This window comes from Podarcis liolepis (genome assembly GCF_965112155.1).
Source record: "Podarcis liolepis genome assembly, chromosome: 17".
Classification (NCBI taxonomy): Eukaryota; Metazoa; Chordata; class Lepidosauria; order Squamata; family Lacertidae; genus Podarcis; species Podarcis liolepis.
The window spans coordinates 36,934,748-36,957,693 of NC_139571.1; the positions used below are offsets into that span (position 1 = coordinate 36,934,748).

A 22,946-nucleotide genomic window follows, 5' to 3' on the forward strand; every position below is an offset into this window, starting at 1 on the left:
AGTGCCAGAGGAGAAGTGAGTGAAGGAAAACAGCAGCTCATCCATATTATGGGAAACAAGGCTTCCCCATTACATCTAAAATGGACCTCAGACCTTGCTTCCCACAATGCAAATGGTTTTACTGTTGTTGTTGTTTTAAAAACGCATCATTATTTTTTATATAAACTGTTCTGAGAGCCTCTTGGCTGAAGAACAGTAAGTAAAGTATCTAAAGAAACAAATAAAAAAAAAACTTTAGGCAAACAGATCACAGATTTGAGAGTAGAGCAATTCCAGAGAAGAGCGAAGTTGGCTACTTTGGAACATAAGTAATCCAAGTGTAGAGTGAGCAAGCCAACACGGATACAGGTTCCGAACATTAATCCACTCTTGATATTAACAGCCATGCTATTATTATGTGATTTTTTGCTAGCGTCGAATAAATGTTAGCAATTGATTTCTTACCGGAATCCAAATTTATCCATCGACACAGAGAGGTGCCTGGGTTGACTGTAACACTTGTATATATTTCTGTCATCCATAGGGATTAGGTCAACATCGCTGAATACAAAGCAGTCATAATCGTATTCTTTCAAAGCTTCTGTGAAGCCTATGTTCAGAAGCTTTGCCCGGTTAAATGTTGCTTCTCCACCCTAATGTAAGAAAAAGAAGGGCTATTAAGCACAGACAATAAAAGCACATTTACTATTCATTATAGGCCTGGCCCTTCACAAGCAGTAATGTGGACATGTGGGTGGCAACGTTCTCTCAAACGTTTCATCCACCATGTTTTTCTGTTCAGTTTAGCTTAAAATTATGATCAGCTGGTTCAACCCGAAAGAAGCATGCATTTTCCAGGGTCTTGCTTGTTTTGCATTGCACACAGACCTCTCTTGAAACCTTGGGGAGGCTGAGAGCATATGCACCAAGTCCCTAATTTCACGGCTTTCCAACGCCTGTTCTCGTGTTGCCACCCTCTGGACCTCTTGAGGAGGAGACACACAAAGAAGGGCCTCAGAAGATGATCTCAGGGTCCAGATAGGTTTGTATGGAAAAAGGCAGTCCTTGAGGGATTGCTGGTCCTGACCCACTTAAGGCTTTATAGGTCAAAACCAGTAAATTGAATTGGGCCCGGAAACTAATAGGTAGCCAGTGCAGTTGGACTAGGATCGGTGTAATATGCTCAAACCATCTTGCTTCTGTGACCTGGCCGCAGAATTCTGCACTAGCTGGACAGTCGCTCCAGAAGGATATCGAAAGCCACTGAGAGGTCAAAGAAGAATTAACAGGGACATGTTCCCCTTGTCTCTCTCTTGACGGAGGTCGTCAAACAGGGTGACCAAGCAGTTTCTGTGCCCAAACCAAGCCTAAACCTTGTCTGGTCTGCAACCACTCACTCCAGAACCTTGCTTATAAACCACTTACATTTTGGTACGCCCCAGCGATGCCAAAAAATGTATCGGCCAGATGATTCCACCAGATCCCAATCTCATTTATGGGATATGGAGCATGTGTGAGAGAGATCAGCTTCAGAAAAGATTTATGATTTTTTAAAATGTCAATAAGAAGCTTATTTTCCTTATTCAAGGCCTTGATTTCTCCCTGAAGTTCACAGGTGACCCCATTTTTGTCTCCAGCCGTTGTTTGTGATCCACTGAACAACTCTAACCCAGAAGGTTTTGTAGGAGCCTGGAAATATCACTTGACGTGCTCTGACCTATTGCTTTCTTATGGGCAGGCCACACACACAGACCCCTCCTTTGCACAAAATTAGGTAACATGAAGCACAGCAAAGCTAGCACTGTACTTTAAATCAGCCTGTTAGGGAGCTGGTTGGCTGCTGAGCTACAGTTATACAGTGGTATCTCGGTTTTTGAGCATCTTGGAACCCCTTAACGCCGAAAACCTGGAAGTAATTGCTTCCATTTTCGAATGCATCTTGGAAGTTGAATGGCTTCCACTGCGTTTTCTTCCTTTTTCTCCATCAACTTTGCCAACTGCCCTTTGCAGTTGTCAAACGTTTCGGAAGTTGAACGGTCTTGTGGAACAGATTCTGTTCGACAACCGAGGTACCACTGTACTAATACAGTGGCACCTTGGTTTACGAACTTAATCCGTTCTGGAAGTCTGTTCTTAAACTGAAACCATTCTAAAACCGAGGTGTGCTTTCCCTAGAGAGGCCTCCCGCTGCCGGTGCCCTTCCAATGTTCAGATTCCGTTCTTAGACCAAGGTAAAGTTTGAAAACCAAGACACTACTTCCGATTTTGCTGAATTTGAAAACCGAATCGTTCATAAACAGGACTGTTCTTCAACCAAGATACCACTGTATAGGAAATTGATAAGGACTCATTTCCTCCCAGTAAGTGATAGGTTAGAAGTGGTACCTAACCTCTATAAAAAGGGTTTAGTCCTATAGAAGAGGAGGAAGATATTGGAGGCAATTTGGATCTCACTCAATACAAATACTGAACATCTGATAAAGCTGTGCCTCTTATTACTATATTTATATATGTGTGTAAAAGAGTTACTCCTCCTGAGGAGCACAATAAATGATCTTATGTGGAATGGTACCTCCCTGAGGTCCTTGATTTAGGATTAGCTGTGTACCTGACGAGATCCCATATTCAAAATAAAACATGGCATCTTCTAGATTAGAAGGTAGCTAGTAAACCTTCTCTCCGTAGGAAGTGAAGCGGGAGAGAAAGGACGCTGAGTTCTCAGTTTCATTCTGGGATATTATTCTTGGAACCAAAGTAATAAGCAAGAAGGCCTGTGGAGACTGATAAGAGGAAATACAAGAAAAAGCCTGTTTTTTGTTTTTAAAAGATTGGGACAGGAGAACACTGCTGTATTTTGGGAGTTCCCTAATTTTCATGTCATTCATACTGTTTTTTTAACGCAATACAAGGGAGTAAAAGATACCTGAAGGTGCTCTTAAATATACCTTATTCTTATAGCTGTTTTAATAAGTAAATGGTTTCTGCAATAATGTATTGTCAGTTTGTTTTCAGAGTTTCTAAATTGTAATCTGCTCTGACTTTCAAATATAATGAAGTTGTTCACAAACTTGGCAAGAATTACAGGATTCTTAAATCCTTAAATGAACGAAACTAAAAAGTGTCATTGCCAATTTAAGGAGGATATAGGACATGGCTGAAACCACACGTTTCTCTTATTTTAATTAACCCTTCAGGAAAACAAGCCAGGGCCGACTGCACACCCAAAAAAGCAGCTCTTGATTACTATAGAAACATAAAAGCCAAATTGTAAGAAAGGAGAATTAAAATGTGATGCTCATTCAAGAAACGTTTCTCATGAGCAAGTATTTCAGAAGTATATTAGGGGGGTTGCCTTGCTTCCAAAAGTGTAGAGAAAACTGTTCTAAAAATTATGTATGTCTAGCAAATTCCAAGCCAGAATAGCTTTCATAAATGCTATGAGACTGACCTGGTCCTCAGCTTACTAGGGTTAAACAGAGATTAATTGACCACATTTTAGAGGGGTCTCACATTTTAGCCCCAACAATTGTATAGTGGATGTAGGTAAGGCAAAAAGAGAGCAAACCTCATGGCCAAGTGGAATTTGATGTTCTATCCACTACTCACATAAGAAGAGAAGAAGAGGAGTTTGGATTTGATATCCCGCTTTATCACTCCCCTTCAGGAGTCTCAAAGCGGCTAACATTCTCCTTTCCCTTCCTCTCCCACAACAAACACTCTGTGAGGTGAGTGGGGCTGAGAGACTTCAGAGAAGTGTGACTGGCCCAAGGTCACCCAGCAGCTGCGTGTGGGGAAGCGAGGAAGCGAACCCGGTTCACCAGATTACGAGTCCACCGCTCTTAACCACTACACCACACTGGCTCTCATAGGAAACTGGCTACTAAGTCAGAGCATGTGGTCCATCTAGCTCAGCACATTGATTGACAGTGGCTCTCTGGAGTGGCAATGGTAAAACAGGATCTACTGGTAGATCTCTGGGTAATTTGCAGTAGATCACAAAGGATTTCTGGCTCCCCATTGGTTAACAAAAGCAACTCCATCACCAAAGTAGGCTACTGAAATGGAGAAAGCTGGGGGGACGGGACTGAGCATGGATATTTGAGTAAAGGCCTGTGAACTCAGTTCTGGTACTGAAAAGAAAATCCTGGGCCGAAATGACCCCAAGGTGCCTTGCTCCTTAATTCAAAGTACATGCTGGCTGTTTCTTTAAGTCAGTGTTTGGCTCTAGTGGGTGGACTTCATGGTTTGAAGTAAAAGCAACGTAGACCTTGCAAGCTTAAAGTCTGTCCAGCCTGACACTGCCTCTCTCATTTCTAGGTACAGTGGTGCCCCGCAAGACGAATGCCTCGCAAGACGGAAAACTCGCTAGACGAAAGAGTTTTCTATTTTGGAGGTGCTTTGCAAAACAAATTTCCTATGGGCTTGCTTCGCAAGACGACAATGTCTTGCGAGTTCCTGCTGGTCCCCCCCCCTTTTTCTAAGCCGCTAAGCCGCTTATCAGCTGATCCGATCTGCAGATAAGCCGCTAAAAGCCGCTAATAGCGCTATTCCGCTAATCCTTCAATGGGCTTGCTTCGCAAGACAAAAAAACCGCTAGACGAAGAGAATCACAGAATGGATTCTTTTCGTCTTGCGAGGCACCACTGTAACTGCTAAATTAATTTAATATTCTATATTATAGTTTCCCCTGTGAAATTGTTACTTCTCAAGTCTTCAGAAAGGAGAAGGGCAGGAGATGAATTTAACAAAACAATGTGTTACCAGCAAGTTTGCACTTGTTCACCTTGGTGGCGTAATCTCACAACCCGTTTGCTATCGGCATGGCTCAAGTCCAGACTCATGAAAGCAACAATCCCAGTTGGGTTATGAGAAATGGCACTGAACTTGTACGGACAGAAAAGCTTTGTAATAATGACCCCTCAAACATAGCCCTATTCACCCATCCGAGATCCTAATAGCAGGACAAATGTAGCACCACAGCTTCCAAGACTTCTCACAGCTTCCAAATAAACACCTTTTGGGTGGGTGGGTGTGCCCAGCTAACAATTTATGTTTACCTCATATCAAGCAAACAGGCGTTCCATGCAGAAAAAACACTGATAACAATGCAGATAACACTGAAAGCACAATTCATGCCAGCATTCAAGGTTAGCATTGGAAAAGGCTGCAAGACAGGAGAAGCCTTACTGAAGAGACGACAGCGGCTTTTTCTCCTTTAAGGCTTATCGTGACAATCCTGCAACTCTCTCTTTCGTGAAAGTACATTTGTATTGCTAGGTCTTCATATATATATATATATATATATATATATATATATATATATATATATATATATAAAAAATATTTATTCAAAGTTTAAAATTACAAAAAGCAAAAAGAACAATACAAAATACAAAAAAGAATACAACAATAACAGAGAAAGAAAAAAGAAAAAGGTATAAAAATACATTCGATTAAAATAGGAAAAGAACAGATTCAACCTTTACATAACTTTCTTCCTTTACTTATTTCCTTGACCTCCTCACACCTCCCAATTTTGTATTCTAGTTCAAATCATTTTTTCAGCAAATCCTTCCAACCTTATTTTCATTTAAGTAATTTAATTTAAAGTATTATAGTTTAACATCCTCTCTTTCATCACTTTCATCACTAGGTCTTCACCCTCTTTAAAGCCTATTTAAATGTATACTCTCCAGAACAGGATTTTTAATAGTAACAGCAGAGTAACATTCAGTTCAGAAATAATTAGGCATTTTGAGAGGACAACCTTCTGCCTGGTTACCACACGGGGGGGGGGGGGGAGAGATTTGTTACTACAGTACAGTGGTACCTCAGGTTAAGTACTTACCGGTAATTCCTTACGGAGGTCTGTTCTTAACCTGAAACGGTTCTTAACGGAATCTGTAACCTGAAGCGTATGTAACCTGAGGTACCACTGTACCATCACCCCTGCCCCACCTCCAGAGAAGAAGAAAAAATGAAGTAATTAAGTAACCACAAATGACTCTTTCTTGGAATATATATACAGTGGTACCTTGGGTTACATGTGCTTCAGGTTACATACGCTTCAGGTTACAGACTCCGCTAACTCAGATATAGCACCTCAGGTAAAGAACTTTACCTCAGGATGAGAACAGAAATCGTGTGGCGGCAGCAGGAGGCCCCATTAGCTAAAGTGGTGCTTCAGGTTAAGAACGGACCTCCGGAGCGAATTAAGTACTTAACCCGAGGTACCACTGTACTACATTTGTTAGTTGTGTCGGCGTCCCGCCCCCCACAAGAAGTGACTTAGAGGAAAAAATGCAACAGTTAAGATATGCTGGGTGAGCATTATTATGTTAAAATGTGTACAGTGGGAGACAGCAGATCCTACCAAACCATTTAAGATAACTGCATAGGACACAGGAAGTTTACTACAGGGTTGGAGCGTGGGGAGGACCGGGGTGGTGGTGGCTTGTAGCCCCAGGTGCGAGCCAGGCTCCCTCACACATGGATTCCTGCTCTGTCTGCTGCTGGGGGTCTCCGTGTCCCCAGCCCCCTTGCTGAATGGCCACAAAAATAAAAAGGGTTAACAAAATGATGTAGATTGTGGAAGAACTAAACACAAAGATGACTTGGTTGCTGCCCAAAGTAGTATCCCTGTATGGCCCTCTCTTCTTTCTCCACTAAGGTGGGCAGCTAAGAGGGGGAGTTGAGAAGACCTCAGGTAAAATCTCATCTCATCCATGAATTCCAGAGTGCAGCACAGGAAGGAGTTAGTCAACCTGTCTATACAACCTTGGCATAAGAACATTTGGTCTGTTGTAATCTCAGAGAAGATAACGTCCAATCTACGATTTATACAGGGTAAAGCAAAACCACAATACGTATTTTAGTGCAGTACGGTGGGACTTTATTCAATTTACCATGGATCAAAATATGTACATAACTTTGCCAGAAATAGCCAAATGTATATGGATGTCATAGATCATGCACACAGACAATTTAGCAGTTGTCTCACATCCCTTTAGTTATATAATACATAACGATACTGTATGAGGTGCTCACCTACACCAATGTAACAGCAGATAGGTTTGGTTTTGTATAATTATCTTGAAAATCAACAAAAAATAACTAACAAACCGTGAAGTCACTAGGTGGATTTAATGAAGCCCCCTACCTGCCTCAGTGTATATGAAGCTCTCTGTATATTGGAAATGCACTATTAAAAAACGTTTCTTAATGCTGACTGCGCTTCCTTTTAGGGAAATTTAAACATAACAAACCAAGATTGTCCAGAAAATTCCCTGGCATTGTTTTCTAGTGGTTAATCCCCTCTTTGAATGAATTGTGTTAGTTCCAACTCCCCCCACCTCTTTCCCCAGTGCAATAAATAAGCACAGGGAAAAAATTGCAGGAAGGAAATCACAAGCCAAGTGCCTTAAGCAAAGGATTCGGATATAAAAGCCTTTCATGTACATCCTCCTCCTTTTCACATGCACTTAAGAAGAAGCCATCTCACCAGAGACAACCAACTTTCACTTCTGTACACTTCCATATCTTGATTATGCTTTAATGAACGGACACCTTTATGATTTATTTAAATGCAACAAGGTTATAATGCAACAAGGTTAAATTTTTGCCAAAGACAGGTTTGGGTGGGTTAAAGATATTCAGAGAACCATTAAGCTCCTGTAGAATGTCAACTAAATGGCTGGATGAAAAGCTACCAAAATTCTAGGCTGCTGCCCTAAACACAATTTTTTGAGAAAGTAAGCTCAACGGAACTCATACTGAGGATTTTACTGTAAAAAACCAAAAGCTATTCTGAACCACAAATACATTCACTAAAATGTAAGGTGAAATACTCTTCAATGTATTGTTTTTTACCATGTTGTAATTTTGTGTGTGTAATTACATACATGTGTATGCAAACGTATGTTTGCACTTCCAATTTTCCTTTTTTCCCAAATAAGCATTATACAGATAAGCAGGGCAGGGGGGTTGGTCATGGCACTCACCAATAGAGAGTTCACCTCTTTTTTGCTGCCATTTTTTGCTGGCCCCCACAGCACTTTCACAAAGTACAGGGTGTTTTTTTAAACCAAAGACTCTGAGCTTGGGGGATAAGGTGGAGGGAAACCTGAAAGTATGAAAATCTACTAAATCTGCGTAACGTATACAGGTTGCTGGGTTCAGTTTCTTGGGTCAGAATTTGAACTATTTCCGTAAAATGTTCTGGGGTAACTTGCTTGCTGATTGGTGACAGGCTCTTTCCTGAGGCAAAATCAACACAGAAAACAAAGTAGGAAACAGAATATCTGCTAGTTCATGTGTAACAAGAAATGGAGAAGTGGGGTTGGACACAGCGCTGAAACCTGACGAAGTGAAACAGAACATAAGGAGAGAGATTTGAACCAAGAAAATAAAACTCTATCTTAAAACTATTTTCAAGACAAGACAGCAGTAAGGTTCCTCCTGGGTCTTGCACTGACCTCCTCCTTTTTTGGGCGGGGGGGGGGGGAGGAACAGTCCTAAATTGTGTTGCCCAAATTTAGCTGCGTATTAATTTCATCTACTCCATACAGAAGCAACAGAGCCATTGTCTGTTTGCACAACACACACAACTTCTGCTGCAGGCTGCAGAATCAAAATACATTTGCAGTCCATCCAAGTTTGGTCAGGTGGTTTTGGATCAGCTGATCCACCTGGCATGTATGTAACACAGACAAACTGAACACTTGGAAACAGTTCAAGAAGATGTAAATATTAAAAGCAGGTCAAAGCTGGCATTCAGCTGGGCAAGAGAACATTTACATAGGAAAGATTTATTTATTTTTCCAGTTTCATCATCTGCTACCCTTTGACAACATATCTGGGACAGTTGCAGCTGTGCCAGCCACTTAACTCTCCTCCATATATTTGGTAAAATATATGATTATTTTTTTTGTTAACAGATATAGTTTTGTTAAAGAACTGAGACGGTTTGTAAATGTCAGCAATAATTAATAATAATAATTTATTTGTACCCTACTGGTTGCCCCAGCCACTCTGGGCAGCTTCCGCCATATATAAAAACATAATAAAGCATTAAACACTTAAAAGCTCCCTTACGTAGGGAAATAAATAGAAACAGATCAGTTCTGATGGCACAAACGTAGACCATGCTGAATGTGTCCAAACCTCCCACTCTTTTTTTGGTGCCTTATTTTGTTTCTGCTTGTTTCTCAAAAGCTGGAAGTGGCCTAGGCCTCTCTGGACCTCCGAGAGAGACTGGGCGGATCCTGCCCCCACCTATTTTCGTCCCTCCAAAATTGCACTCCCCGCTGCTTTTTAGAGGTTTGGCAGAGATCCAGCTTCCCAAACCCACAGAATATCTAGTTTGGCCAGCAGCAGAGTATGGTGAAACATGCCTCCTTAGGGGGGGAAAACAGTTCATCTGGAACCAATGTACAGCTTGCATTCTTATTCTTCTTATTTTGCAAATTTAACAGGGCAAGGAAAAGGCAGAGGGAGAAAAAGATTAAAGTCCTGGTTGAAGAAAGACTGGTAGACCTGGGGAGGTGGGGTTGGGAAATAGGGGTAACAACAAAGAAATCACATTTCTATCTTCCATCTGCGGGGACACAAGGGAGGAACTTGTTCCAGAGTTTTGGAAAACTGTCTAGCCCAGTGGGATGTGCTAGGCAACCAGCCCTTTCAAACAGCCCCTTAACCCCTAGAGAGATGGAAGGACCAAACCCACAGGGGGAAGGGAAAGTCAGAAAAAATGTGGGTGTTTTCTCTCTCTTCCTTTTTCCTGAGTCTTAATAACAAAATATGCACACAGAGATTGAGAGGGGACTCTTAACTTTTCCATTAATAACAAATGCCACACTTAATCACACCATTTAGTTTTACTGAAACCCACAGCTTCCTTCCAGTATTGGGCTATCATTAACATGAACACAACTAAACATTTTGACATCACCTTCGAGTTCTCTCCCGAGAAGACAGAAAGCAGACCTAATTTGAGCTCCTTAATGAACTAGGATGGCATTTATCTCTGTTATTACATCTTCCCAGTGCATTTTCTATTTATATATTACAATACTGAAGTCAAATTCCAGCCCCAAATAAACACCTCTATTTTTATTTTATTTTTGCTCGGCGCAAGTTAAGAGAATTTGTATTATCAGCACTCCCTCTTTGTTTGCTAACTAGGAAGACACTTTTCAGGGCTAAAAAGCAGGGTATAAATAATAATTTGAAGGATTAAAATAATCAACTAGCAAAAAGAAGATTTCACTAAGCATCCTGCCTTCAAAGATTTCACAAAATTCACAATCTCTACACTGCCTCTGAAGAAGGGTCTCCTAGTTCTTAATTGTTTAAAGTCTCATCCACAACTTTGCTTGCCCCGCTGTTTTCACACAGGAAAACTTGTATGGGGTTTTAGGGGAGGGGTGGTACCTCTGGTGGGGGACGCATTGTGCTCCTTCAGGGGTAGTTAGTCCACCTTTGGCCCCCAACCTGCACTCAGCTCTCACCTGTGGCTCCTAAAAACTGTCAGCATGTGACAGCAGACACACCCTGGGAAACGGATTCGACTGGCCGGCTAAACCAGGTAAGGGAGTCCCTAAGATGGTTGGATGGTGTCAGGGAACTGACATCGGAGCTAGAGGCAGAGGGAAGGCTCTCAAATGATGCTGGAGAAGGGCCCAGCAGGGAGAGAGGCAGCTCCGCAGATGGGGAAGCAAATCAGCGCAACCCCAGGGATATAGAGGGGCTGATGGGGGAATCGGCGAGAGGGCTCCAGGACTCTTCACCGGACACCAGCGGGGAGAGCACGGGTCCTCCGCTACCCACGCCCACCCTGTGCAGAAGACTTCTGCGCAGAGAGAGTAGGAGGAGACTGGGTGTCAAACAACTTTTATGTTGGAAAAGATTTAAGAAACGCCCACTGACGGACTCTGCTAGCGACTGAGGCAGCCACGAAGTGAAGGGCTGCCCAGACTGAAAGGTTTAGCAAGGCAATAAAGCCTGGAGAGGCGGCAACTTACGCACGAGCAACCCATACACATTACAGATGGCACCTTGTACGCCTCCTTCCAGCAACTCCTGCAGCCAAGCTGGTGCCAAACGTATTGCCCTGCTTTCCTTTGGACCATGTCAGTGGGTCTGAGAACAGGGTCTTGTCATCTGGGCAGCCCAGGAACCCCATACACGCTGCCCAGGCTTGTGCCCCAGAGAGAGCGCTTCAGTGCTGCTAAACCAGCAAAAGCAACATGGGAGGTAGCAGCTACACGTTGCCAGCCTCAGCCGGCGCTGTTATTCTCTTTGCCCCAAAGGCCACACTCCTCTGTCACTTGAAACAAAAGGATGCCAACAACAGCTGAAAGAGAACAAACGTCAATCAGGTTTTTTCCGGATTGACGCTTGCTCCAATTTCACGCTAAATAGTGGGTTTTTCCAGTGGGGGTGGTGTGGTTAGCAAGGGTCAAATGGAAAACCGCTTGGACCTTTCTAAAGCACAGGACAAGTGAGAGTGTGGACAAGCCCTCAGCGTTTTATGTCACTATATATTATATATCACTAGAAATCAGGAAAGCTGACTGCAAGAGTTACTGTACAGACACCATTTTGAGGATACCCAACACACCTCCACTGCGCTCCTCAAATAAGAAGCCTCAAACTAATTACCAGTTGGTTCAGAGAGCCAGCTGGACTTCTGCCTAGAGCAGCAGCTGTAGGTTTCTGTCAAGTCTGGGCAGACAAAAATCCCGTTGGCTCTGCTAAGTCAGCCAATCCCACACAGAGCTCTTTGCTCCAAAATTGCAACATGTGCAACAGCTGGCGCACATTAATTATCCTGCGCAAATATTATCTAAGAAAGAATGAAGAGCGTAAGATTGGCGTTGCAAGCTTGGCGAGTTCAGTTCAGATTTGGACGTTGCTACTTCCTTGAGGCTGACAGAGCTCAGAAGTTAGAGGCTTCCCATCCTGCCTCTGTTTTGCAGGAGAGAGTTCATGTCCTTGCTAATTAAATCTCTCATTGATTATCGCATTAGGAAGTTGCAACAGCAGACGCAGATTTCTTAAGTTAACAAGTAAATAGCTGCTCTGTTCTTTCTATAAATGTAGCTTAATGCTTTTCGCTCTGTGTTCCAGGGCTCTCTGATGTTCGCAGAAGTTCACCAAGGCTTGTCCAGTGAGAAGACTATCTATTATGGGGGAGCGTCTCTGAAAAACAGGTTGCTGTTTGCAACTATTTGCCTCAGGAGGTTGTTAAGTCTGCTCGACAACACACTCAAATGCATGCAGAGGTCTTGGCTGGTGGTGTAAGTGCTATGTAAACCCTATATTGCTGCCTTGAATTTTTTGAAGAGGAGTTTCTTGGCAGGCCCACAAGAGTTCCTTGTCAGACAAGTCAATGCAATTTCAAAGCTAGATGGAGCCCAAAAGCAAATCTCTGTGCTGTAGAACAGGCTTGTTTTATAGCTTAATTATAAGCTAAAGTTAATGTAAACCGACTTTTATCAACTGACTGCAAATCTTGGTTAACAAGCGCCTGCTAACCATAATTTGTAACCTACGGTTAAGTTGCAAGGCCCCGTTTGGACCATTTTGAACTATGGTTAACTAAACCATGGTTTATAAACCATAGCTTAGTATGTTATGCAAACCAGGCTGTTGAGTGTCCACTGAGCAATCATCTCAGCCAGAATACTGTGCAACAAACAGAGAGCAGATGTGACTGCATAGCAAGTAACTTAAAGGTAAAGAACCCCTGACAGTTAAGTCCAGTCGAGAATGATTCTGGGGTTGCGGAGCTCATCTCACTTTACTAGCCGAGGGAGCTGACATTTGTCTGCAGACAGTTTTTCCGGGTCATGTGGCCAGCATGACCATAGTTTAAAAAGAGTGAGGCAAATTGCGTACTAGAGAGGGGTCAATTAGCATCCAGTTTTTTCCACTGCCTCCAGCAGCCCAACTTCCATTTTACATATTCTCACATCACATCCCCCCCACCTCCACCCATCTCCATTTCAGTATTCAGCCCAATTTAATGCATTTCAGAGGTTCCAAAAGTCAGTGGTAAACCTGCAGTAGATTCAAGTTTGAATTTGCATTGCACCGAAAGTTAAGAGGTGGGACGTTACCATTGAAGCAGTAGGGTGGTCAGCATTCCTTGCTTCCTTCCTTTTTCCTACCAGATGCAGAGTACAGAAGGACGCAGATGGAGTAAGAATCAATCGCTCACATACAAACTCTCCTTGCTTCAGCGATTGCTTTGCTATAGGACAGGTTTAACAAGAGAAAGGTAAGATTTCCCCCCCTAGAAGGAAGGGAGAAGAGAAGGAAGAATGGATGCAAAGGAAGGACAGACAAGGGAGGGGGGGAAAAGAAAGAGAGAGAAAGCAATTGTCAAGAGAGCAAAGAAATAAGAACGTTTTCTTAGCAGGTTTTAAAAGCTCCTCATAACCCAAGAAAAATACCATCTGGATAATTTAGGCTCATTGCCAATGTTGCTTGATGCACACAAAACTAACACTGCTTTAAGGAAGTTAACTAAACTGAATGCTTCATTGACAAATTAACGTATTTTTTGCACCATAACACTCACTTTTTCCCTCCTAAAAAGTAAGGGGAAATGTCTGTGCGTGTTATGGAGGGAATGCCTACGGGTGGCATGCCTACGGATTTTCTTCCTCTAAAAACTACGTGCGTGTTATGGTCGAGTGCGTGTTATAGAGCGAAAAATACGGTAGGTCATGATGCTCGGTAACTTTTGTATGATTTCTGCAGCATAATGGGGAAAAGCAGCAACACAATTATACTCTGTACACACCTAGCCTGTGTATGCTTACTGTTATCCACCATCGCCTGTTTTTCTTTCTAAACTATATAGCCCCTTTTTTGCAGAATTTCATCAGAGCCCTGAAAGCTAATAACCTTTGTAAGTAAGCTCTGTGAAAGTCAACGGAATTTCTTACCAACTCAAGCATATTTTGGATCAGGGTGCCATCAACTTACCACATAGAAACTTATTTCTATGTCTGCACAAATTACTCTTTAGCAAAAGAACTAGAAACCTTCATTCAGCCACAAGGAAACACAATTAAATAGCCTCACATCCCATCCTATGCTGATTGAAGCAAACAAAAATTTCAAAGGACAAGACAGAAGTTTAACTGAACAAATCGTGATAAGCATTTTCCTTCTTAAGACATTTGTAGTAGGTATCAGATGGCAAAGAGTAAGACCGCATCAGATGTATATCCCAGCGATACTCAAACCGCATGACCTCCAGAAGCATGTCTTGAAAAATTAAGGCACCATTTTGGACCCCTCCACTAGTCAGTGATCCTGAGCAGAGAAGTGCCATGTACCACTGACCATCATCTGTCCTGCCAACATCCCAAGAAAAGAACCAAGCGTGTCCTGGATTTCCCCAACACAGCCAGCGCTGAAACTGAGAGGCAATCCCAGAACATAACCATTGCTGAGAAATCGGGTCCCATCCCTGAGCAATAACGCAAGAGGGAAGATGAGATGCCATAAACCAATATTAAAAACAGGCTATTCTGCTTTGCAAAGGAACATTCCTGCTTGTTGTTTTGGGAGCCAAATGGGGAAACACGCGTTATATGTTTGATGGCAACAATGAAGTTTGTCTCTTAAGCTAACAAACAACCTGCCCCCAGGTCATCAGTGTAATTTCATAACTGCTTTATTGAAATCTCATTCAAACGAAACCTGCCTAAACTGCTAAAAAAAGGTGCCCCGAATCTGGAACTATTTGTTATTCTGTGGAAAAAGTATGAGACGGTTGTGTTATGCAGATGTACATACCCTATGAAACTGGCACATGAAGAAAGCATCAATTTGGCTCATGAAGATTAAGAAAGCTAAAAAAACCACAGCAAAAAAACCAGGTGTATTCTGCTTCCCCAAAGCTCAGCACAAAGACAAAGAAGACATTAAGAGATAACTCTGAGCAGGCAAGCAAAAACCCTGTGTGATAACAACTAGAGGAGGCAACTAAAATTTTCAATATAATGTGTAAACTCATTCCAAGTACAACAAAATGCAACTAAATGTCATAGATATTCAGTCAATGCAACAGAACTAAGTATAGTCCATTATAATACAAGCCTATCAGTTAAAGGTTCTGCAGTACCTCACAGATCAACCAAGACTGCTGGCTAGAGAAGGGAACTGCAGGCAGTCCCAACTGCAATCGTACAACTCCCAAATCCCTTGGCTTGGGACCTCAGGTGACACAAAAATGACCAATCCAATGCTACAAGTCCTATAAATAATGATGTTGATGATGATAATAATAATAATTTATACACCACCCATCTGGCTGGGTTTCCCCAGCTACTCTGGGTGGCTTACAGCATATATAAAAACATAGCAAAACATCAAGCATTAAAAACTTCTCAATAGAGGGCTGCCTTCAGATGTCTTCTAAAAGTAATGTAGTTCTTCATCTCCTTGACATCTGATGGGACGGTATTCCACAGGACGGGCGCCACTACTGAGAAGGCCTTCTGGCTGGTTCCCTATAACCTCACTTCTCGCAGTGAGGAAACCAGCAGAAGACCCTTGGAGAAGGACCTCAGTGTCCAGGCTGAGTGATGGGAGTGGAGATGCCCTAAAGCCATTTAGGGCTTTAAAGGTCAGCACCAACGCTTTGAATTGTGCTCGGAAATGTACTGGGAACCAGTGAAGATCCTTTAGGACTGGTGTTATATGGTTCCAGTGGCCACTCCCGGTCACCAGTCTAGCTGCCGCATTCTGGATTAGTTGTAGCTTCTGAGTCACCTTCAAAGGTAGCCCCACATAGAGCACACTGCAGTATTCAAAACGAGAGATAACCAGAGCATGCACCACTCTGGGGAGACAGTCTGCAGTCTCAGCCGGCATACCAGATGGAGCTGGTAGACATCTGCCCTGGACACAAGACAGTTCACAGATCCACAGCCATCCCCTCAGTCTGGGCAACTTGTAGCCAAGGGAGGCTATAGGCTTCTCTCGCTGTACCAACAAACTATTGCCACTGTTTTAGCATCAAGGTACAAAGAAGCTCTGTCAGCCCAATGACCCTAAACAGCTCAGATCTATCAAACAGAAATATAAAAATAAGAAGGATATACACTCACCTTGCTACATTATTTTATTATCATGCTGCCTATTGTTATGCTTTGTGTTATGTTTTTATTATTAGGCTCTACAAAATGTGTTCTTAATGTTGTACATCGCCCTGAGATCTTTTGAAAAAGGTTGGAATATAAATTATAATTTGAACACATTTCTTATAAATGTCAACTTTGTGTGGATACCTATCTGGACTGCATAGATCTATCTGTTTAAATTAATATAGATATATTTATGGTTATTTTTCATGTATGTTAATATGAGCTAAGGGTTTCCCTCACTTCTCTTAACCCACCCTTTTTTTTTCTTCGTTCGTTTTTCCTTTTGTTTAGAGGGGAAGATAAGGGAAATTTGTAAATATATTTGAATCGGATATGCAGTAATAAAAAGATATAAAATAAATAACCACAGAAAGGAGGGGAGGGAAGTTGAAGGGTAGCTAAATTAGATTTGTATAGATTTTGTTTTCTATATGAAGGAAGGTAATGCTCTCCAGGAGCTCATATACCATGACCAAGTCTAAGTGTTGTAAAATGTATTATACGAAGGAGCCCTTAACCATCAGAATCTTTAGCTGAGCATATTATAATACCACAACAAGTGTGAGGAAAACCTTTCCTAAACTTTCTTTGTTTTCACACAATTTTGCACAATTCCACAACACTCCTCTTGCTAGCAGAGTTAAACCAACCACGGGGTATTACACACCGCAATACCGTTTTTAACAATTCACTCAGCAAAAAGTCCACGACATGTCTGAAAGAAAGTGACAACATGCACATGCAAACTCAATAGGCTATTTGGAATCTGGAAATCTCTTACCTGGTTAATTACATATATACCATAATCAAGCTGCTGCCTTTGAAGGATTGGATGAAGATAATACAGCCAGTATTTCAAGTGTTCATCTCGATTTCTGAACGGGATGATAAGCGCCACTTTCTGAAGCGCTCTGCATTCCTTTGGGGTGTAGCGTCCGCCTTCCCTGACTTCTGGGTTGTCCTCTGCCACTTTCTTCAAATCCACAGTCAGCGAAAACTCCACACGCAAAGGGCCAACTGGGAGGGAGGGAGGGAAAAACCACAAGACAAGTCAGACAAGACAATGGTGTGAGATCGTTCGCGCCTTGTTAAAGAAGTGTGATAGGTTTGCAAAAAGTCTCCTAAAGAACAGGGGTCCAGAATTCTGGATACATTTATGGAGGACAATGTATTAGAGAAGTTTTAGCCTGATGAATCAGAAATGGCAACCATTTTAGGCACCTTCAACTGACGCGCAATTGCCAACACACAGGACCTCCTGGATCCGGAAGAAGGCAAAACGGGGGCAGAACAGGGCAAAATTGGGGCGGGGAGTGGGGCGGGGCACTTATACACCCCCCGTATAAAACACAGGGGGCGCGAACAGAACCCCCGTGAGAAATCGTCGCCATCTGTACTTGGGTCACAAAGGTCTCTCATCCAAGCTATGGGTGGATACAAGTTGCCAGTCCCCTTCGTAGACGCTATCACACAGCTTAAACTGGATACAGTCGTACCATGGAAGTCGAATGGAATCCGTTCTGGGAGTCTGTTAGACTTCCAAAACATTTGAAAACCAAAGCGCAGCTTCTGATTGGCTGTAGGAAGCTCCTGCAGCCAATCAGAAGCTGCGGAAGCCGCGTCGGAAGTTCTGGTTCCAATGAACATTCACAAACTGGAACACTCACTTCTGGGTTTGCGGCGTTCAGGAACCAAAGCGTTTGAGAACTAAGCTGTTTGATAACCAAGGTACAACTGTAGTTATATATTTTCTTTTTTTCAGAATGAAGCATTTTACTTACAGTTTTTATTCTCCCCCACCTTTTTGTTTTTGTTATAACGGCAGCCCTGGTAATATTGTACCACTTCTTTACATGCAGGCACAGTCAGATACTTCTGAGGCCTTGATGCAGCTCAAGCCCTGATGATCAATGCTAAGACAGCAAGACTACAGTGTAGTTAACACTGTGAACTACAGATACGCATGGAGGAGGAATCTGTTTTAAACAGATTTCTATGTGGAACTTGGCAGTTCCAACCTGACTGAGCTTTGCTTTCATTGGCGTGCCTCTTATATTGAATGCCTGCTTATCTCCAAACTGAACGTGCATTGTAAGTTGACTCACTGTATGCCAAAAATACGAATATTTGACATCTGCTGTGTATAAAGCCTCATAGGGTACTACATTTCTGTAGCACAGTTTTATAAGCAGCTAATACAGTGGTGCCTCGCAAGACGAAAAGAATCAGTTCTGTGATTCTCTTGTCTAGCGGTTTTTTCGTCTTGCGATGCAAGCCCATTGACGGATTAGCAGATTAGCGCTATTAGCGGCTTTTAGCGGCTTATCTGCTGATCAGATCAGCTGATAAGCGGCTTAGCGGCTTAGAAAAAGGGGGGAGGAAAGGAAAAAAAACCAGCAGGAACTCGCAAGACATTGTCATCTTGCGAAGCAAGCCCATAGGAAATTCATTTTGCGAAGTACCTCCAAAACGGAAAACCCTTTCGTCTAGCGAGTTTTCCGTCTTGCGAGGCATTCGTCTTGCAGGGCACCACTGTAGTTATATCTATAGACGGTCCCTGCACAGAGGGTTACAGTTTGAAAGACATGGCACAAAAGGTAAAATGAAGGAGGAGGGGAGAGGAAAACAAGCAAACACAACCAGGAATTCTTAACATTACACAGCAGTTCACAGCTACAACAGAAACAGCTCAGGAAGAGGAAGTGTCAAATGGAAATGAGCTGGTGCACTGCAAACGACTTATTGATCATAGTCTGAAGGTGCCCAAGGCTGAGTCTGGGACTGGTCAGGGTCAGGTAGGAGACCAAGTATGGATGAAATGTGGGGTGTGGGGGTGTGGCATGATAAAATCCTGCTTTCAGGCTTCCCGTAGTCATCTGGTTGGCCACTGTGAGAACAGAGTGCTGGACCAGAAGGCATGCTGGCCCGATTCAAAAGCATTCTTAAATTAGAAGTCAACTTGGCATGATCACTTTGCCTAACCGTCGTCCACCCACTTCTATCTGGAACCAATACACAGATGCTGAAGAAACAAGGCAGCAATGTATACAGCCATTCTTAAACCGTCTTGAACATTTTCACTTCTGGGGTGTGTGTGTGTGTGTGTGTGTGTGTGATTTGAACCAGTGGCGTAGCGTGGATGGTGAAGGGGGGGCCGGCCGCACCGGGCGCAACATCTGGGGGTTAGGGTTAGGGGCGCAAATTACTTGCTTTGCCCCGGGTACTGACAACCCATGCTACGCCACTGTTTTGAACTTTAGGTACTAACCACATGCAAAATGAAACCTCTTTGGGGTTTAGCTCAGCCACCGAAACTACAACTCCTAAAACTCCTTTACCAGAATTCTAAAGCAAAATGGGTTTCCGGTATTGTAAGCTGCCAACGGACTTGCCTGGCTCCAATGCACAATTTTAACAGAAACAAAGGGAATCCAGTAGCCTTTCAAAATAACATGACTGGCTCAGGATACTGGAATAGACTCATGTAGAAGGAGACACCAGGCGTATTCAACCTTCTTAAGGGAAATTAGATGCACTAGTGGTAGACTTTGTGATGTATGGAAGTGAGAGCTGGACCATAAAGAAAGCTGATCGCCGAAGAAGGGATGCTTTTGAATTATGGTGCTGGAGGAGACTCTTGAGAGTCCCATGGACTGCAAGAAGATCAAACCTATCCATTCTTAAGGAAATCACCCCTGAGTGCTCACTGGAAGGACAGGCCGTGAACCACACGCGTGCATTTAGGACGGAGGTAATGGGTCATTCACAAAAGAGGGGGCATACGTTCCCATAGGGTAGGCCTGGTAGAAAGCAAATGACTGCTTTTGATTCTGCTTGGATGTGAGTAAAGACAGTCTGCCCACCTTAAAAAAATACAATAAATCTGCTTCTTGGCAGGGTGAGCGCGACCATTTCCTTTCATATCTTAAGGAACTAATAAAACCAGCCGTCACAGAATCATTCTAGCTGGGCAGATAAAAGCAAACAAGTACAGATAAGGGCAAGGAGCAGGAAATTTTGAACATGGAGGCATGGAAAACCCATATGTGAGCTTGGCATACATGACAATGAAGCCAACTTTCATCGTGCTGAGATTTCCCTCTATATCTTACTTCCCGGTTCCTTCTTCAATCATTTCCAAGACTCTAGATAAATATACATAGGCTGAGCTGGTCATTGATCATAATAAAAAAGTGACTTGATACACAGGGTGGGGTGAAAGTTCCCAATCTTTTACTGTGTATAATAAACAGATACTTATTGTGTTTGGCCTGGGAGGGGCAGCAGGGCAGTAGAGGCAGGAAAAACCGGGACAGAGAAAGATCCCCTATCCTGGGCCAGCAGTGTTAGAAACTCAGATATATAAGCTAAGCACCAATGGCTTCTTAAACCAAGGTTACAGTCTCCAAAATGGAATGTCTCATTGCCATTTTGGTGCAAGACAGCTCTAAAGTTTTATTTTTTTCCAAATGATGGACTGGCTGTGATTGTTTCTCAAGTTAAACATCTGCCAGTTCAGACGACTACCTTGAGCTAGATGAAGAGCTTAAAGAAGAAAAGTCACTTGATGGTGGAGGTATCAGGCATCATCCTGGTGTGCCAGCACTTTCACTTGGTCGGGGTGCACCATAGGGCGCACCTAGTTTTTTGGGGGGGCAAATAAAGATTTTTTTTTAATTCCCCCCCCGGGCACGGGGTGGGGGAAGCCCAAGCTTCCCCCAACCCCAGCCCCCAGAACAGGCTGCTATCCACAAGCCTAGGGAGCCTGGCGTGACGTCACGCCGGTCTCCCCAGGCTTGCGGAGAGCTGCCCGAAGCCCGGGGTGCGCTCCGCTGCGCGCCCCAGGCTTCGGGATACAGGCAGCTCTCCGCAAGCCGTGGGAGCCACCGGCGGGAACTCCCGTGGGCTCCCAAGGCTTGTGGATAGCTTCCTGAAGCCTGGAGAGCGAGAGGGGTCGGTGCGCACCAACCCCTCTCGCTCTCCAGGCTTCAGCAAAAGCCTGCACTTGCCCCATAGGACGCACACAGATTTCCCCTTCATTTTTGGAGGGGAAAAAGTGCGTCCTATAGGGCGAAAAATACGGAAATTTCGAACACTGGTTTGTGGCACAAGACCTTCCAATCGTCAATATTTGTGCCACCTGAATTTGCTGGTATGTGAACATAGCGATAGCCTGGAAACACCCCCAGCCTCCTTTATTATGTCTGGCTTCCAGCTTTCAAAGCTAGATTTGGGCTATGTCAGGGAACTGCCATCGGAGCCAAGAGTGGAGGTAAGGCTCTCCGACAATGCGGGAGAAGGGACCAGCAAAGGGAGAGAAAACACTTCCCTTGGGGAAGGAAATCAGCGTGACACCTGGGAGGAAGGGGAGCAGGGAAGGACTTCGGAGAGAGGGCTCCAGGACTCTTCCACAGAGACCAGCGGGGAGAGTCCAGGACCTCCGCTGGCCATGCCCACTCTGCGCAGAAGACTTCCACGCAGGGAGTCTAGGCGGAGACTTGGTGTCAAGGAGTTTTTATGTTGGAAGAAGTTTAGGAAACGCCCACTGACGGATTCTGCCAGTGACTGACACAGCCACGGAGTAAAGGCTGTCCAGCCAGGGAAAGGTTTAGCCAGGGAACGTTGCCTAGAGCATCCACACCCTCTACGCACAAGCAACCCCCAATTCCCTTTACAGGCTAGAACCACCGGAACAGTAAAAGAGGACAGAGGAAAATCACCCAGAGAATGTTGCATTTGTCCACACACTCCAATCTGCGACAGATCTGATTAATAGTGAAGACCACATCAAACTGCTGAAGGACAAGGGGCATCCCCTCTCTGCAGGGATAATTCTTTCAAAGTTTGCCTTCCTGGGACACTCTGACACAGCATACAGCACATAATATAGAAAACTAGACACGCCTGCACAGTTGCTCTTATGCAATATAATTAATCATCCACAAATCAAGGTAATCTTAGACTGTGCCAAGATATAAAGCGCTGAGAAGTCCGGGAACAGGAAAAGCCAAGATAGCGGGCTTGCTTAATTTGGGAGTTTTCCCCGGTTTTTGCAACGGAGCAGATTTTCAACAGCCTCAACGATTTCACAAGAGGACTTTTATCCACATTATAAATACAGTCCCATCTGCAACGAAACACCCATGGCCACGATTCTGGAAAAACTAGTGAATGACGACAGACATGGATGAGAGAGGCGCACTCTTCAATTAGAGCAGATTGGAGCATACACTGTCTACGCTAAAGGTCAGGCTCGGCTCTGCACACACAAACAATGTTGCTAAATACCGGAGTGCATCTGAGCATGTTTCCAGTATTCACACTCTTCACGGGTACATCTGTGTTCATGTGCCTGTTCATGTGTTCAGTAGTTATGCAGAAAAAGACTACCCTACGTCTTCCAACATAACTAGCGCATGTTCCCGAACGCCAAAAACCCGCAAGTAAGTGTTCCGGTTTTTGAACATTTTTCAGAAGCCGAATGTCCGATGCAACTGCCAGCTATTGTTTCTGTGGTACCTGCACCAATCGGAAGCCATGCCTTGGTTTTCTAACCTTTCGGGAATTGAATGGACTTCCAAAATGGATTACGTTCGAGAACCAAGGTTCCACTGTACAGTGGAAGGTCCATTCTTAACCTGAAACTGTTCTTAACCTGAAGCACCACATTAGCTAATGGGGCCTCCCGCTGCCGCTGTGCGATTTCTGTTCTCATCCTGAAGCAAAGCTCTTAACCCGAGGTACTAATTCTGGGTTAGCGGAGTCTGTCACCTGAAGCGTCTGTCACCTGAAGCGTCTGTA

The 22,946-nt window shown here is 43.6% G+C and overlaps 1 protein-coding gene across 2 annotated transcripts in view; it reads right to left on the minus strand.

The window, feature by feature from the left end:
• The window catches only part of B4GALT1 (beta-1,4-galactosyltransferase 1), a 48,601-nt gene that overhangs the window by 12,385 nt on the left and 13,270 nt on the right, over nucleotides 1-22,946 (minus strand). For both annotated transcript variants that reach the window (XR_014520562.1, XM_083481946.1), the window contains exons 2-3: nucleotides 16,927-17,162; nucleotides 445-632 (exon numbers count right to left, since the gene is read on the minus strand). Coding sequence is in view for 1 of the 2 variants with exons in the window: in XM_083481946.1 (XP_083338072.1) it covers nucleotides 445-632; nucleotides 16,927-17,162 (424 nt within the window). In the remaining variant the exon portion in view is untranslated. The remainder of the gene's footprint in view (nucleotides 1-444; nucleotides 633-16,926; nucleotides 17,163-22,946) is intronic.